At 41.8% G+C, this 19091-nt stretch overlaps 1 protein-coding gene across 10 annotated transcripts in view; it reads left to right on the top strand.

Moving 5' to 3' along the window:
- The window catches only part of LOC122069058 (RNA pseudouridine synthase 3, mitochondrial), a 64220-nt gene that overhangs the window by 31344 nt on the left and 13785 nt on the right, over nucleotides 1–19091 (top strand). For all 10 annotated transcript variants that reach the window (XM_042632997.1, XM_042632996.1, XM_042633005.1 and 7 more), the window contains one exon: nucleotides 13012–13128. In XM_042632997.1, the coding sequence (XP_042488931.1) occupies nucleotides 13012–13128 (117 nt within the window). The remainder of the gene's footprint in view (nucleotides 1–13011; nucleotides 13129–19091) is intronic.

Raw genomic sequence — 19091 nt, 5'->3', positions numbered from 1 at the left:
AAAATCATACTTGTGTGGTAAACCAAAGGTTCAGTAATCATTACGTTGAGTTGTTGACTGAAATATGGTGTAGGTAAATGTATTTTCAAAAAAAAAAAAAAAAAAAAAAAACATTAACATGCAAAAAAAAAATTCGGCCACCGTGAATGCGCAAATCGGGTCCTCTTAAGTAACATATAAAAAATTTACATAATTCTACTCTAGTTACAAGTATATTCTATAAAAAAATGATTTTCGGGGAATATTCTATAAAAAAATGATTTTCTGGGAAGTTGGGACTTACCTTTTTGGTCCAAGCTGTCTTTCTTATGTAGATGAAGCAAGAACTGCCCTTAGATTCAACTTTGTTGGGAAAAAATGGAAATCTCCACTGTTTCCCCAAGTTTTCCACTCCTAAGAGAAAAAAATAAGAAGATGGTTGAATTCTGCTAAAAGAAGGCTTGGGTTTCTTTTCAAACTAACTTATATAGGACCTGGTTCCACCCAAAGGTTGAACCAGTTGGTTTGGTCGAAACATGTTAACGCATGGTCAAAACCTGTGACTTTTAAAAGTCACAGGACATATCGTTTCAACCTCTGGGGATATGGTCGAAACCTGCGAAATTCCGAGTTCTCGAACCATGCTTGAAACCCAGAAATTTGAAGATAAATAGAACACCAACAAACATCCACTTGATGGGCACCAAACTCTAATCAAACTTAGGTCCTAATGTGGTGATTAGACCCTCCAAATCTCAGCTTAATGTGATGGACTGATGCTGAGATATGATCAGGACATGAAATTAGAAATACGTAATGTGCCATAGACAAAACCAGGCACAGGTGGCCAAATACACAGATCAGTAGAGTTGAAGTTGCAGCAGAAAGTTTGAGGGAAAACAGAACGCAGGCTTGTTTGTGTCTTCAGAACTTCAATAACAGAAACTGATGTTTGATGATGTACGGAGGAGCTTCAACAGGTCTCGGACAATAGTATTCACCAAAAAAAAAAAAAAAAAAAAAGAAGGAGAAAAAAGAATGAAGAGTAACAATGGAGATTGATAGTTATGGGTGGGATAGGCTTTCTAAGTCTTAGGTCTCTCACGCAGAGCTATTCCAGCTGTTGAACAGCCTCTCTCAGGTTCAGACTTGCAAACAAGATCTGAACTTATTAATTTAATCTCCCCCAAAGAGCTGGGATCGTCTCTTTTAAATAGGCTTGAAAGCCTTTACAAAATAGAGAGTAACGAAAAAATGAAACAAATTACAAGTAGGAAACTTTAGTTCCTTGACCAATAAGAAAGAAAGACAAGGAAACTAAAGACAAACAACTTTCCTAAACTGAAACTAAATACTTAGGCAATAAGAAAAACATGAAAAAGGAAAGAGATAACAGAAGGAAAATTTATAGGAAAAGGAAACTGTTATAACACCAGGGTCTTGCAACCATTTCAAGGGAAAAAGAAAGAAAGAAGAGAGAGAGAGAGAGAGAGAGAGAGAGAGAGAGAGAGAGAGAGCGAGATATAGAGCAAAGAGAGAGAGAAAAGCAGCCAACTTGTGGGAGGCTGCTTGTGGCTAGAACAGAATGCCTAGCTGCAGACCCCTCCCTTTGTATTTATAATACTCCATAAATAGAAAAAATAAATGGGGACAAAAATACCCCTGTACCTTGTGCACCATAATAGAAAAATAACCAAAAACCAAGACCAAAATACCCTTAGAAACTCAACACTCACCCTCAAGCTGGAGCATACAGATCACTGATGCTCAGCTTGTTACAAGAAGTGCAAAAATTAGGAGCAAACAAGGACTTGGTAAACATGTCAGCCAACTGATTTGTGGGAGAGATAAAAGCAGTCTCAACCAGCTTCTCAAGGACTACATCCCGAACGAAGTGACAGTCCACTTAAATATACTTGGTCCTGTCGTGAAAGATTGGATTATTGGTAATATAGACAGCTACTTGATTGTCACAATACATCTTCATAGGTGTAGGCACTGAAAAACCCATCTCTAGATGCCATTAACAAAGCCACATCAACTTGGTAGTAGTATGAGCCATGGCTCTGTACTTTGCCTCAGCACTAGACCTAGCAATGGTCGTCTATTTCTTACTACATGTAACCAAGTTACCTCCAACAAAGGTACAATATCTAGTAGTAAGCGACGATCACTGGCAGAGCCGCGACCCAATCAGCATTGGAAAAAGCAAACAACTCCATATGCTTATTGGGTCGATAAATAAGCCCCTTGCGAGTGTAATACGCCAGGCATTTAAAAGACTTGAAATACATAATCTAGACCTTGTGTGGGACTTGAAGATTTGCAAGAGTGATGGTTTAGCTTGAAGGGCTATTATATAAGATAATTGGGTAGTGGTGATGAGTTTTATTTGAGACTTCATAATCCATAATAATGTATAAGCATACAAGTTGGTTTGGGACGTAAGGTAGGTAATTCAGTGGGTAAGGGTATTTTGGGAATTTTATAAAAGAAACGCAAATGGTAACCTTATAAGCACATGAACGGTGAATAATAATAATGGATTTAAAAGATTAAATATTAAAAATATCTAAGTAAGGTTACAATGGGTAACCCATGTGGACTGAATTATGAGTTTAAGCTTAAATAAGGGGGTTGGGTGTTAGTATGTTTTTTTTGGGTGAATAAATAACTCATAACCAAAGAGACGGGAAAAATATACAGCCCCAAAAAGGAGGTAGGGAAGAAAAGAAAACAAAACCGTCAAGGGAAAACAAGATTCCTGATTACTGAGCTTGGAAGCTCCTAGGAAGCAACAATGTGACAATTTCTAGGGGAGGGGGAACAAGAGGAAGAAACTTTGAAGATCTTTGCTTAGACATCAAAGAAGATGGAGTTCCAAATCTTTTTAAGCGGTCGAGAGTTGGAGGTCCATTTCTTATGATTTTTCTCCATCCAGATTTGATTTAAAGTAGCACAGAAGGCAAGTTTTCCCACTAAGTCATAAATGGTCTTCCCTTGGAAGGTCATATCCATCCAAACACACTCTCTTTGGAAGGGGAGAATTCTTCTATTAACTGGCCAACATTTTGAGAGGACAAACTTCCATATGGAGGAGGAGACGGGGCAGGAAAAAAAGAGATGATCCCTATGTTCCGGCTCGGAGCCACAAAGGTAACAAGTAGGAGAGGCTTGAATCCTTCTTTGAATGAGAAAGGTATGCATGGGGAGGCAATTCATAAAGGCTCGCCAGGCTGTGAAGCTGTGCCGAGGGATGTGATGCTTGAACCAGATGAGCTTGTACCAAGGGGAGGGGGGGACCATGATGTCTGAAGAAGTCCCAGGCAGACTTAGCACTGAATTTGCTATTCGAGGCATGGTTCCAAATGATAGTATTGGTTCTCCTAAGACCTAGATGAGGGATGCTTGGAAGAGAGGACCAGATTTCATCCAACTGGATGGAGTCAGTATCAGGGGGGTGCCAGTAACCAGCAGAGATGATATCAGCAACCATAGCATGTCATGGGAGCCCAGAGTTGTAGATATTCCTAGCACTGAGGACTTGGGAGAGGATTCCTTTAGGGTGCCAAGGATCCAGCCAAAGGTAGGTGGAGGTGCCATCCCCAATACAGGTGGAGATAACTCTGGAAGCCTTAGATCTTAAAGAGATTAACTTGCGCCATACCCAGGAGGCATCAGAAGGAGAGTGGACTGACAAAAGAGAATCCCGCTTGAGAGGATGCGAATACACCCAATCCACCCAAATGCTTTTCTTCCTAGAAGCAACCTTCCAAATAAGCTTGATGATGCCTGCTATGTTGACATCTTTGATGCGTCTCAATCCAAACCTCCTTTCTTGGGGAGGCAAACAACAACCCAACTAAGGGGGCGGAGAAATCTAAAGGTCTCATATCCTTTCCAAAGGAAGGAAGCAAAAACACCTTCTAGCTTAGCCATGATCGCCTTAGGGAGACCGTATATGCCAGACCAGTAAATGTAGGAAGCTTGAAGGGCTGATTTGATGAGCTCAAGATGGCCTGCAAAGGATAATAGCTTTCCTTTCCATAATTGGAGACGCTTTCTGATGATATCCAGCATAGGGGAGCAGTGGTGACTTGAAAGCCTTGCAGGGATGAGCGGAAGGCCCAAGTACTTGACCGGAAGAGAGCCCGGAGCAAAACCTGTTTTTTGAAGAAGGGAGAGCTTGGATCCATCCGAAATCCCGGTAAAAAAGATGAGAGATTTCCTAGGATTGATGCGAAGACCGGACGTCGAAGCAAAAAGACTTGGGCATTGCATAATAGTGTAAATGGAGGGCTCGTCAGCTCGGGAAAAGATCAAGAAGTCATCAACAAATGAAAGGTGAGTGAGCCTGATGGCCTTGCATTTGGAGATGGGGGTGATGGAACCCTGATCCGAAGCACTTTGAAGACTGCGTGAGAGGACCTCCATAAGAAGAAAAAATATATAAGGGGACAAGGAACATCCCTGTCGGATGCTAGTGGATGAGGTGAAGTACCCGTCAAGCTGCCATTGACCAACACGGAAAATTTGGGAAAGGCAATGCAGTGAAAGATCCAGTTGGTGAAGGTAGGGGGAAATCCCATCATGCTGAGCATAGAAATGATGAAATCCCATCTTATGGAGTCAAAAGCCTTGTGGATGTCAATTTTCATCAGAGCTGCTGGGGGATGGGATTTTTTGTCAAAGCCTCTAATGATCTTACGACAGAGAAGAATATTGTCCCCAGTGGACCTTCCTGGGATGAAGGCAAACTGGTTGTCACTAAGAAGGGAGTCAGTGAGGTTCTTGATCCAATTGGCAAGGATCTTGGCAATAAACTTATAAAGGAGATTGTATATAGAGATCGGCTTGAAGTCATACATAGTGTTTGCACCCTCCTTTGGAATAAGGCAAAGAAATGTATGACTGATTGCTTTGATCTGACTGGGGTTGAAGAAGAAACTCTTAACCGCTTGGATAAGATCCACTTTAATGATATTCCAAGCAATAGTGAAGAAGCCCATACTGAAACCATCGGGACCAGGAGCCTTGCTGGCTTTGTGGGAGAGGATGGCAGCAGTAATCTCATCATCAGAGGGGATGGCCCAGAGAGTAGGAGTAATATTGACTGGGACAAATTTGTTTAATAGCCCCTCAGGGATGGGCAAAGCTGTGGAGGCATCCGGGTTGAATAGAAGCTTGAAGAGATTGACCGCAACCTCTTTTATCTCATCCACTTTAGTGACTTGGGATCCATTAGGATTTGATAACATGGTGATGGAGTTGAAGTTGTTTCTAGCCTTCAAGGAACGATGGGAGTAAGAGGAGTTAAGTTTCCTAATTCCAACCAATTGATTCTGGATTTCTGCTTTAGTAAACTTTCCTCTTGAGCCAGAAGAGCTGAAAGATTTGTAGATTCAGATTTCTCCTCCTTAGCAAGAGAGGGGTTCAGATGGTCAGTCTGAAGTCAGATCTGGATGGAGGTTAAACGGTTCCTGCAATCAGTAACAAGAGAAGAGATGTTCCCAAAAGTGTTAGTATTCCAAAGCTTTAAGGCTTCTTTGACATTTTTGAGCTTCCTGGAGAAGGCAATGAGGGGTTGAAAAAGCTTGGACAGGTTTGAGCCAAGCTTCCTTAGGAATTTTGAGAAAGTCAGGGTGAGTGGTCCACATATCAAAGAACTTAAAGGGTTTGGGGCCGAAGGAGGTGTAAGGATGAATTGATAGGTTGATGGTGCTATGATCAGAGATGGACGGGGGTTCAAAAGTAGCATGGGAAGAAGGGAAAGCAGATAGCCAAGCCTCATTGACAAGCATCCTATCTAACTTACAGGCAATGCAAGAAGAGCCTGATCTTTTATTGTTCCAGGAGAACTTGATACCAGACCAGCGGAGGTCATCTACTGCAATGTCCTCAATGCAGCCATTGAAAGACTCCATGTTTGCCATATTATGTATTATGAAGCCGTCCTTCTTGTTTTTCATGAGAGCATCTGATGACATTAAAGTCTCCACAAATTCCCCAAGGGCGGGAGGCAACTTGCCCAACAATGGAATGAAGGTCATTCCAAAGAATTTCTCTATTTGCCATACTGTTGGAAGCATAGATAGCAGAGAATAAAAAGGAGAAGCTTACAAGCAGGGTCGGATATGGCCAGATGAAGGAGCTGAGAAGAGGTAGAGATGAGGGAGACGGTTAGAATTTTTAGAAGCATATTCTCCCATTTGGGTGGTGAGAATGATTGGTAAGGAAAGACTAGCTTGGGGCAAGGGAAGAGGCAATGGGGGCGAAGGAATTCTCTTTAAGATGAGTTTCAAGCAGATAGCAAAAACCAAGACGAAGGTCCTTAATTAGCAAACGAGTGGCAGCTTATTTATTGGGGGCATTTAAACCCTGAAGATTCCAAACCAAGGCTTGCGACATCAGGCACTTGGAGAGGGAGGTAACTTATACTCTGCAGGGATGGGGCAGGCGGGAGCACAAGAGGGCGAGACTTCTTCTCTGGTAGGATCGCTGCAAGGGGGCGATATCAGGAGCATAGGAGGCAAGGTTTAAAGAAGCAGGTTTACGACCTTGATGGGATTTCCAGGTGAGATTCTTAACAGGCCCAGGCACAATATCAGAAGCGGCGGGCAAAGAAAAAGGGTCGAGAGAGGCCTGACAGGTAGAGGAGTTTGGTTTTGAGTTGGTGGAGATGGGCTGGACAGGGTTAAGGGAGTGGGTGCTATGGGTATTGGTGGATGTGTGGTGGGTCGAAGAGGAGGTGGACATAGGTATTGGGCCAAGAAGAGGGGTGTCCGAGCGATGGGCTTTGGTATATGAGCTTGAGGTGGTTAAAGGGCCTTGGTTATCTAAAGGAGTAGTTGGGTGAACCGACTAAGCAATCGGTTCAGCAGGTGGACCAGGAGTGGGTTGGACCGAAATGGATGGGGCAAGAGGTATTTTAGTTAGGTCAGAAGAGGACTTTCCAGAAGAAGTGTCTTCAAGGGGCATGTCGCAGCGATCATCAGTGGCATGGTCGCCTTCGTCTAAGGTATCGGCCACCGAGGTGTCACTATCCGAGGAGTCTTCGAAGAAGAGGTATGCTTGTCAAAGGTCTTAGATGCAGAGCGCGATGAGGCATACGAGCTATCACCAGAAGAGGAGCTTCCTTAGGAACTGACGGGAAGATCATTGGCAGAAGGCTGCTACTCCTCTTCGTCAGGCTGCAAAATGGCCTAATGGTCAGAGCATCCTTAGTGACCTTCAGTCTCAGCTCAGAAGAGGCGACAAGGGAGTGATGAGGTCGACGACGTTTGGTTTGCCGTCTACCCCTCACCGGAGGACAAATGAAGGGACGATCTTCCGAAGCCGACATGAACAAACGGTCTTTGTGGGAGACAGGAGCAATGGTAGCAGTCACAAGGTCTTTAGGAAGACAAGTCGCAGTATCATGGCCGATAACCTTGCAACACAAACATTGAGGTGGTTGCCAGTCATAATGAATGGGTTGTTGGAAGCAGAGCTCATCACCCTATTGGACCGTGGACAGTGGTAGAGGAGGGGAGGGCAGTTGATGCAGGAACTTCAACACAGATTCTAGCGTATGTAAGCCTGGCCTTCTTATTTGTTTTGGCATCAGAACAGATAGGGGAGCCGATCACAGAACCGACGGTACTCAGGCCATCTGTGCACCAGAAATGCAAAGGGAGCCCTGGAAGAGAAATCCAGAGGGGGATGGTGGAATAATCCACTCGGTTCAAGAGAAGTTGCCTGTTCCAAGATTTGAGGAAAATAGGCTTACGTCCCACGAGCCACAGTCCTCCCTTCAAACTGCGAATTTTATCGCTTTCCTTAGAGAACTTAAACAGAAATAATACGTGGTCCATTAAGAAAGTGTTAACCGTGCCGGAAGGCCTCCATTGCTTCAGCAAAGAGTGTTTCACCAGGTGAAAGGGAGGCCGATTTCCAAGGAAGTGGCCAATAAGAGAGCTCGACCACTTGGAAGCTTCATCGTCGAGGAGGCCATCCGGGCACTTAGCTAAAAGGGATTCACCCATCGTACAGGGCGGCATAAAAATGGAGGTGTAGGCCATCCACAGGGGCAGAGACGGTTAAAGAATGTTGAGAATTCCATGCATTCACGGTGGGGGCGGAGTTGGTATGAAGGGGAGGGTCGTAGTTGATGGTTGGAGGCTCAGGGCTTGAAGAGAGGGAGGTAGTAACAAGGGGAGAACCCCCCAGTAAAGGGGGCAGACATGAAGACCGGAGTTCAGGAAAGGTGGGGGGCAAACATCCGTATTCCCTCCACGAATCGTGACGATCGAAGGTTTGTGGTGATCTCGCTAGACAAAGTTCCACCCTCCAAATCCAAGGATAGCAATGGAGATCCTTAAAGACACACACACTTATAGTTGAGAGAAACAAAAGAGAATAGGGAGAGATAGAGCTCATGAGATTAGGTTAAAAACTTGCTTTGTTGTGGCAAAACCTCTTATTTATGGAGATCTGGCCTGCTAGGCTTCCCAAGTCTAGTGGGTCTATACTTGCCCCAAGTGGGTGACCCACAACCAAATCAGGTCAAGACCCAATTCGATCCACTCACCCACACAGGGCAAACATACTCAATTCTCTTCTCTACCATAGGTGTCTCATCATACAGGAAATGGAGCGTGCAACCTAACGAGATAATACGTAAGGAGGACCAAGGTTCAAGGTATCGGGTTTGACCAAGTTTCGACCCTTGGGGAGACCAAAATTTCGGTCGAAACTTGGGAAATTTCGAGGATACCGGAGAATTTTTCCCAGTATTGTGGAAACTTAGGTTTTGACCCCCAAACAGTGTTTTTTTTTTTGCCTGATTTTTTGTGTACATCCTATTTTAAACATTTCTAACACATTCACATCATTAGTTTTATAAAAAAACACAAAGTCTTACTTGTGTGGTGAACCAAAGGTTTGATAATCATTAAGCTGACTGTTGACTTAAATTCTGAAACTATACTACATAATGACATAGTCTGTACTATATATAGTCTACAATCTACATCAAAACATAAGACATAATCCAAATGATCCAAAATGAATAAAAATATTACATCATCAACAGTTATCTATCAACACTCAACAATAGTGACTCAATTGCTCAACACTCAACACTCAATGGTAGTGACTCAATTCCAAGTATAGTGTCTAGGCGGTTCCATCCCACGAGCTGTGTACCACTGCAGATGTCGTTGCTGCTCCTCTGAATGCACCACATATGCATCCCATGACATGCTTTGGACCCAAAAACTTGGTAAGAATAGTCTCTCTAGCAAGCAAATGACCTTTCAGAGTCTTTAATTAAGGATTGAAACCAGCTAAAAACTTGGAGACCTTTCCGTTTTGGTGAATGGGAGCCTGGATGGGTACTTTCCCCTAGGCCGTGGCATCTGCCAAGGATGCTCCCTTTCTCCTCTGCTTTTATCTCTCCTTGGAAGTCCTCTCCCGATCCATTCAATCAGTCACCAACCTCCACGTTATTTCTCTCATCCCGAAATGCAAAACCCTTCACCTCTCCCACTTGGCTTTTGCATATGACATCATGATCTTTTCCAAGGCTGACCCCCTCTCTATCACCACTATCATGACCACTCTCCAAACCTTTGAATCCATCTCGGGCCTCAGTTTAAATCTCAAGTCCAACATCTTCCTTTCCGGAGTCTCCCATGAGGTTCGTGATTCCCTCTCTGAGATCTTTGGTATTCCGCTCTGTTCTCTGCCTGTTAAGTACTTAGGTCTCCCCCTTATCTCCACCAGACTCTCTTCCCATCATTGTTCCCCTATGCTTGACAAGCTTAGGAAAAAGCTCCAGCTCTGAAAAGGCAAACTCCTCTCTTTTGCCGGTCGGCTCACCTTGATTCGATTGGTCCTCCAATCCATGTATCTTTACTGGTCGGGTACCTTTGTCCTCCTTGTCTTCATCATTAAATCCTTTGAAGGTCTTCTTTGCTCCTTCCTTTTGAAGGGCTCTGATTCCCCTAAATTCCTAAGGCCTCTCAGCTGGGATAAGGTTTGCTTTCCTAAATCCGAAGGTGGCCTTGGGATTAGAAGAATCAAAATTACCAATTCTGCTGTGGTCCTCAAGCTCACCTGGAAGATTGTTTCCAACCATAAAAGTATTTGGGTGGATTGGATTCACTTTGGGCTGCTCAAATCTAATTCCCTTTGGACTGCCCCTTCCAATTCTGACGCCTCTTGGATCTGGAGAAATATTATTGAGCATAGATCCATTGCTCTCACTGCCATCTCCTTTTCCATCGGCAATGGCCGGTCCATCTCCCTTTGGAAAGACCCTTGGTACGCTTCGGGCATCCTCTCTCATCTCATCTCTCCCAGGGTTATCTACTCTTCTGGCCTTCCCTCTAATGCCACGGTCCCCTCTATTCTCTATCCCAATGTCTGGTCCCCTCCTTCCTTGCCCCCCCTCTTTATGACCTCTGGTCCTCCCTCCCTCCTCTTCCCCTGGGCATAGAGGAAGGGAAGACAAGTTTATCTGGCTCCCCTCCTCTAATGAAATCTTCTCCTCCGCCTCCATTGTGTTTTATTAGATCTCCTTCTTCGGTTGTTCCATTGCATAAGGTTGTTTGGTTCAAAGGTCACATTCCCCACCATAGCTTCACCCTTTGGAGATGCCTGTCCAACTGTCTCTCCACTCAATTCTTTCTCATCCACCGCCACATCCCTGCCAACCCTTCTTGCTGCCTCTACCCTCATGGAACTGATGATATCCCTCATCTCTTCTTCTCCTATCCCTTCTCCTCCCATATCTGGAATTCTATCATCGCTAAGTGCTGGCCAATTAGAAGACCTATTCTCTCTTTTGATAGGGAATGGATCTGGATTGACATGCCCTTCTCTGGCTCTACTATTTGTGACTCTATGGGCAAACTGGCCTTTTATGCTACTATAAACCACCTTTGGATGGAAGGTAACATCCGTAGATGGACTCCCAAATCCAGATCCCTTGATCAGATTTGGAAGACTATCTACTTTGATGTCACTTCCAAAGCCCATACCCTTCAAACCTGCCCTGTCCCTATCACATCCAAAAATTCCCACATCATTACATCTTGGAACCTTTAGGTTGATCTCATCCCGCCTGGTTAGTTCCCTGGTTGGGCCTCTTCCCCCCCCCCCCCCCCTCGAATTCTGGCCGATGGTTCTATGTTATTTAGTTTTTGTCTTTAGTCATTGTACTTTTAGTTAGCTCTTTGCTCTTGCTTGTTTTGATGCCTTGTTTTGGCTTCTTGTTGGCTTAAGCCTTTCTCCCTCCCCTTCCTTTTCTCGTTATTAGTAGTAAGAGGCTGGAAAACATTCAACTCTTCAACCATCCCTTTAAAAGCAATGTAGTAATCCTGTAAAAACTTGTTAGATTGTTGAAACTGAAATAACTTCTCCTAAAGATCTTAAATGAGAGTCATATTTTTCTCTTGAGAATATGTTAGCATTCTCTTTCAGCCATTCACTATACCCTGTATCACCAGAAGCAAGAGTACCAGAAGTAATATACTCAAGCTTGTCTTTGGCCATAATGTAATCTCTCATAGCCTGAGCCCATAGTAAACAGTTAGAACTCCCTTTGAGCTTAATATATGTGATCTAGACATTCACAGTGTCCATAGTAGGGGTAGTAGATGTGATCTCAGTCATAATGAGAGACAAAAATAAGGACAAAAACAATTATCTTAGATACACTAACAAGAGATCAGGACCAACAGCAATAAAAAAATCGATCAGCCTTATAGGGTTTGAGAAACCCAAAAATATTGACCTTGTAAGTATAGGGGCCAGCAATAAGATATCAATAGAGAGCTGATATAGTGCTGGAATTAAGGACCAGCAGTAGGGCAATCTTCACAAAATAAAAGACGACAACAATCCATACCAAAAAAAAAAAAAAAAAAAAAGATTTTGCATGGATATGATGAGGGAACAAAAATCGGTATCACCTAGTTTGTAGAGCGATAGATCTTAGAGATGTAATAAAGAACAGAACCTACCATGCATAAAATGCCCATAAAATCCAAGGACCCGGAACCACCAAAACAAAAATCGATCTTGTCAGGGTTTTATTGAAAAAAATCAATTTCTGCAGAAGAGAGGGAAAATTGATTCTTGCTCCAAAAGTCTTCAAAACAGAAACAGTAGATCACCATGTAGATAAGAAAAAATCGTTCCGTTGATGAGAGGAGTGTTTATATGATAGTAGATGCAGCAATAGGTGGCTGCTCACTACAGGGTTTGAAGAAAAGAAAAGATCAGCAGAAGAGGGATGAAGAAACTCAGATCTGATTACAAGAGCTCTGATAATATGTTACAACCCCAGAATCCTGCAAACTGATCAAGCAAAGAGAAAGAAAGAAAGAAAAGAGAGAGAGAGAGAGAATCGTGGGAGGCTAGAATGGAGTGCCTTGCCACAGGCCCCTCCCTCTCTATTTTTAATACTCCAACAATAGAAAAAATACATTGGGACAAAAATAGCCCTGTACCCTGCGCACCATAATACAAAAATAACCAAAAAACAATGAGACCAAAATAGCCTTAGAAACTCAATAGAAACTACTTCCTATCTAAGACTTTCCTAATCTTTACTTTAATTTACTTGACAAGAAAAATAAACAAAGAAAAGAAAATTAAGGTTAAAAGGAAACAATATGGGCCAAATCACTGTTCACATAAAAGGTGTCATGCGAACAGTTTTTTTTTTTTTTTTTTTTTTCTTTTGAATTTATTTTTGTCCTCTTCTTCATTCTTTGATCTACATCAACCACAGGTTGCAGATGTGGCTTTTTGTATTCATAGTGAATACATAAATAGTCCCTTCCCTCACTAGGCCACCACTAAAGATAATTAAAAAATTAACAGTGGAGAGGAAAAAAATGTTTGAATTGGTTATTGATTATGAAAGTAGTTGATTTAGTTTTTGTTTTTTGAGAAAACATGTCATCATTATCCTTTTCCTTACAAAAATTGTTACCTTATATATATATGTCCCTTTTTTTCTTTGTTTTCATGTTTCATTAGGTTCATCGCCTTGACAGAGAGAGCAGTGGGCTCCTTCTAATGGGAAGGACAAAAGATAGCAACGATCGACTCCATTGGTTGTTCAGCGACGTGAGTACGGAAAAATCTTCATCTAAGGTGCACATACACTCTCCTTGCAAAACCTGCTCAGGATTTATTAAAGGGAAAGTTTCATTCTTTTCCCAATGATATACCTATAACTACTATATAGATTTCCAGAGGATGAAGAGAATAAAAATGACCATATGGCTTCCTATGATGCATTAAATTGATGGTTTTAAAATGGAAAATTTCTGAAAGAACCAATATTTGTCCATGTACATCATGACGAGGGCCTGAAAGATAGATGCCATACTTTTGTTTGTATGTGCAACGAAGTCCAGTTTCTATATCAATTGTTTCTTTAAGGCTTTATGCTTTAGTGTTATAACAGAACAAATGGATGATGGGTAATTATAAAGGAGTAGTTTAGCCAATTGAAGCATAACTGGAAGGAATTCCAACTAAAATGGCTAGTTTTTCCACCTGGACTTGATCCGTCACATGTAAATTTGGGGCCTATTTCAATCACATGGCCCCACCTTGCATGCGGCTTTCCCTTACATTTTTCAATGTTCTAGTATTGCTCCTTGTTAGTTTAAAATGATTTTTTTACAACAGAACTCAACTCAACTAAGCCTTATCCCAACTAATTGGGTTGGCTCCATAGGTGTTCGAGAAACAACCTCTCCACGAAGTGAGGGTAAGGCTGTGTACATTGACCCTCCCCAGACCCTACAGTGTCGGGAGCCTCGTGCACTGGGTACACCTTTTTTTCTTACACAGGTTCGATTTTGACATTCAACAAAAGGCATTCTTATTGCAATCCTAACCCTTGCATGTCTTTTATAGTCATATTAGGAATGTCCCTTGCTCTTTAGCCCCACCAATCTAAATAAAATCACTCCTTGAGCATTCAAAGATCTTTCTGTTAGACCTTTTAGGGTTTTACAATGAACTCTAATCGGTTCCCATACAGACAACTAGAACATGAAATTGAATCAAAACATAGAGGATCGATTTGTACCTTGCACCTAGTATGCTGAGGAGGATCGATGCTGTTTTTTACGGTTTCCTTCTCTTGGCTATAGATCTTTTACAGTCCCTCAGACCTCCTTGAGTTCTCTCACTTTAGTGGTAAAGTGAGGAAAAGTGAATGATGGCTGTAGGGACCCAAAACCCAGTATTTATAATACTGTCCTACACCCAAAACTCTAAACCACAATGAGTTGGGATAGCATATCCCTAAACTTGAGAGTGGACCGAACATGGCTCTCACCCATTTAATCAACCCGAATAATTAATTAAGCCCATAAATCCAACAATCTTCCACTTGGGCTACATTAATTATAAGGATGTCGACTTTCAAAGTTTTTTTTTTTTATTTTTTTATTTTTATTTTTTGGAGGGGAGGAGGGTGATGATTTCAAAGATGCATTTGGTGGTTAGATTAGCAAGTAATAAAGTTAATCAAATCCTCTCTTGATCTACTCTTTGCATGAGAAACCCTATTGCTCATGAGAAAGAAACCTGAACCCTATATTGTTGCCGCTCGGGCTGCTCCCCCCTCCCCCTCCCCATTCCCATCCCCATCCCCATCCCCATCCCCATCCTCTCTTCTTCTTCTCTCATCCTCTCCCTCTCATCCTCTGCTATCCTTTCTTCTTCACCCTCTTCCTCTGATCCTTTTCTTCTTCTTCTTCTTCTGCAGTTCACACGTCCGGGAGGTCGTAATCCACCCGTTGCCGTCTCCCCATCCCTTCCACTCCCATCTTGACTCTGATCTGGTGATGGTCCTGCCAAGATCCCCTTGACCCTCTCTGTAGGACTCGTTGGCTCTTTCTGCCGGTGTTCTCGGGGCCTGCCGCTTCTCTCCCTCTTCCTCGAGTTACTTCTTGATCGGGTTTTGCTATGTCGCCGTCCATCTGTTGCTTTGACCTGCTCTTTGACCGCTTCGTTGGCTCCTTAGCCCCCCTCCGCCGACGCTCGCTGGGCTTGTTGCACTGTTTTGAGTGTGCCTTTGAGCTGCTAACCTAGCCAAGCTCTCTTCTGGATCCTTGGCAGACCAAACGTTTTCTCCCGTTTGCTCCCTGATCAAATCGTTTTTCCCGGTGGCTTCTTGGCAAGCTCTTTGCAAGGCTTGCAACTCGTAAGGTTGTTAGCCATGCTCGACTGACAGCCGCCTCGCTGTCGCCCTCCGAAAGGCCGGCGCCCCCCTTCGCAGCTGTCTCCTCCGCGGGGCCAGCTTCTCTCTTGGTCGTGGCCCTCCATAAGACCCGTGCCCTGCCGCCGTGCTTGCCTTTTCTGCTGGAACTTCGATTCATGTCTTGACGGTTGGAAGTGAGAATGATGAGATCTATTGGTAGGGTTTGGTGGAACCCTACTTGTTTTTCCCTGTTTGCCTCTACTTTGGGCTTCTGGGTTCTTGTTTAGCCCATGTGGGCTTTTGAATTTTATGTTGTTGGGCTTCTGGCTCCTTTTAATTATGCCCATGTGAATTTTGTGTTGTATTAGACATGTCAATGTGACATGTCCACTCCTCAAGCCCACTGGGCCTTGGATGCTGTCCTTTTGGACTTTGGTTACCTTTATAAGGTTTGTAATCTCCCTTAGGGGATATATTTTCCCTCCCCCTTCTTTTAATGCATTTATTAATTCACAAAAAAAAAATTATAAGGATGTCTTTCAAATTGGTGTGGTCATAGAATCTCCCTACATTAATCACTCTTATTGTGATTTAGTTGAAAAACTACTCACATTGAACAACAGCAGAAGATACACATCAATATACGACATATAACTTTTTGTCATTACAAACATAAGTAAATTTATCAACATGAATCTCTATGGGATACTATAACATGGAAATGTGACATATCCTCAAACAACACTATTGTCATTTCATGTAGGTCTTTAACTATGATATTAACCTTTACTGTGGCAAATCGCCTTTGATCTGTGGTTAATATCTAATTGTGGCTTTCCGCCTATAAATTGTGGCAAACATTGCCTTTGAACTGTAGCAAGTACTGCCTTTTAAACTGTGGTGAATATTATCTATAACTTTAGCAATTACTGCCTATAAACCATGCTCAAATAAATCCATAAAGCAATCAACAAAGAAGTTGATGATAGAATAAATTTGTATAAGATAAATGCTAAAATTGAATGAAAAGCATAACTATATAATCTATCAAACTGTGCCCAAAATATAGGGGCTAAAGTTTCAAAACAAATAAAATAATCAACAAGACGTAAAGCTTCCACTAACCAAGCATATCAAAGACTCAATAATACTCATGTTAGAAACATGATCTTTGAGCACTCCCATTGGAAAAGCCTTTGTAAGAGGCATGTCAACATCCTGTCAATGACTAAGAATTATAACTGAAATTGTGTCCCTATTCTTTGGGACATGGATTCACTGGTCCTCTTATTTTCTTGTATTAACTATGAAAAGAACACCAACATTCGGATATTTAATCACCTTTGGGCAAAAGAATTCCTAAGTCAATGTCCCTTTCTAACATGTGAATATTTATTCACAAACCTTGATGGCATCACCTTTGGGAAAATGTCAGCTTTACTGTTAAGAAATACACAATTAAATTGAATGTTCACGATCTTTGATGACATCACCATTGGGAAATGTCACCTTTACTGTTGAGGAAGACACAATCGAATTTAATGTACCACTTTGGTGGATTTCGCACAATCCTATCATGTTTTCCCCATTGGAGATATATATACAGGAACATACATTTAAATACGCCGCTAGGACAACAAAAACCATATAAGAGTCACAACTGTAATTACATTCCTATCCTTTGGGCTAAGAATGCTTGTAAATCCGCATTATTGTGAAAAGAACAATAACTTTCAAGGTCCCCTCACCTTTAGGAAAATGTCATCAACTTTGTTGCCTTGGGGAAAACCATGGAAGAATAAAATGTGCCACTTTGGTGGATTCCACCTCACCCTTTCATGGTTTCCTAGAAATGCATTATATAGCCAAGCATGTGCGAAAGCTTTCACCTAGTTTAATTCCAACATTATTCATTATAAGGTGCTCCAAATATGGCATGCAAACACAAAATACCATTAATTTTCTACCTATGTCATTCATAAATCAATATCATGGTAATAATAAACCGATCCAGAAACATGCATAAACATAAATACAAATTTGAAGCCGCTATAGAACAAAGACAAAACATTATAACTGTTCCAAAACAGTTATGGAACAAAAAAATTTGGGTCCCAATTTCTTGTATTGAAAGCAATCCGGAATATTAAACATCCTCCCACTGATCGAACCATATAAAATATTTCAGGGTACATAAGTCCATCCTTCCATTGATTCGACCAGTCAAATATTTGTCCACAACATCCTAAGTACATGATAAAGTGACATCATGATGATCAATGGTATTTTATCATTCACAAGACCTTGGGACTCTTAACATAATTGATTCAATCTGAAAAACCTCATTGGACATTATTTGGAGATTGCCCATTACCAAATAAGAGTCATTCCAAGTGATAAAATCCTTCACAATCTCACGGTGACCAATAACATAGTCATTTTTCAAAACATTAATCAATGGCCTCTTGGTTCTATGACTAAATACAAGTATAATATAAATTTTTTATAAACATGTCATAGAACAAATTAGACCATTAAATATGGCCCAAAACAATGAATCCAACGCAAAAAAAGGGATTTCAATTTGGCCTTAAACCGACCCTTAAAATTGATGTTTAAAGTAATTTAAATTAAAACCCAAAAATCGAAATCCAAACAAACTCTCGATTCTTTTTTTTTTGGTCAATGCCGGTGAACGTTTTCATCAGGTTGCCGAAAAACCCAAACGGTTCATTTTTTGGGTCAACGGGTTGAGAATTCGAGTCGACCTGACCCCAAGGTTTTAAATCTCGCTCTTGCCACCCATCTTGCTATCCCAAAGAAATGAGATCTGGCGAGATCTCACCGAGATCTTGTATTTTTTTTTATGGTTGTCTCGCTGGTTGATCTCGGTGGGCATATGACCTTTGTAGCTCCTGAAACTATGTATTTATCCCATTTTAGCCATTCTAAACATAATGGAAACATTAGTTTTGTAAAAAACAGACTCAAAATGGTACTTTGACAATGTACCCTATGTAAGTAGTTGGCGAATGTCTTCGAACACTTCATCTAGTATGATATATTTATCAATCCACCTTTCACAATCAACATTCTGACATAACATAATCATTAGAATATAAAAACCATAATTTCTAATTACTATTGCTGATTGATGAGTCACATATATTCATCAGTTTGTAATGCCATAAGATAAGCGACAAGTAACATAGCAAGTAACAACATAGCTGCATAAAGCCATAACCCATAAAGTACATAACATAGATATACTGATATAGTAGACAATTAGACATTTAAACTCCATCCTGGAAACCAAGGCTCTTAGTACTGAAATGAGTGATGGGCCATATCATCATAGCCTCATGTTGTTGATGCTGATGTTAAAAGTATGTTTTGATCTGATTGAATCACAAAGGCTAGCCATGTCATAGTTTAATGGAAGGAATACTCAAAGTCAGCCACAATAGCCCTATAAACATCATCACCAACAAACTGGAGGTACCCAATCCGTGGGTATATATCTCTGAAACTAAATTGCTGGAATGAGATCCATAGCCGTGCTTGGTGCTTGACGGACAGAAACCACTATGTATGGCTGGGGCTGAGGCTTGGGCTCTGGAGCCCCGGAGATGCTATCCACAAAATCTAACCCAATCTGGGGGTGTGAGTCATGTGCTTGACCCTTATACTCAGTGGCAGAGAGGAAAGAGCTGGCCTGTGGGTATCCAAACTGGCCAAATTGACTATAATGACTATAGTCTGAACCGGTTGTCTTTGTGCCATATATAGCTGACGGTGCATTCAACGGCTCCCCAAGAATACCGGTACCACTCTCTATGCTTAAGCCTCCTAGTGTGTTAAACAGAGATGTCCATGGAGTCCACGCTATCCTACT

This window comes from Macadamia integrifolia, unplaced genomic scaffold (genome assembly GCF_013358625.1).
Source record: "Macadamia integrifolia cultivar HAES 741 unplaced genomic scaffold, SCU_Mint_v3 scaffold527, whole genome shotgun sequence".
NCBI classification, from domain to species: Eukaryota; Viridiplantae; Streptophyta; class Magnoliopsida; order Proteales; family Proteaceae; genus Macadamia; species Macadamia integrifolia.
The sequence above is the reverse complement of the archived record's forward strand: the minus strand, read 5'-3'. Positions and strand labels throughout refer to the sequence as shown.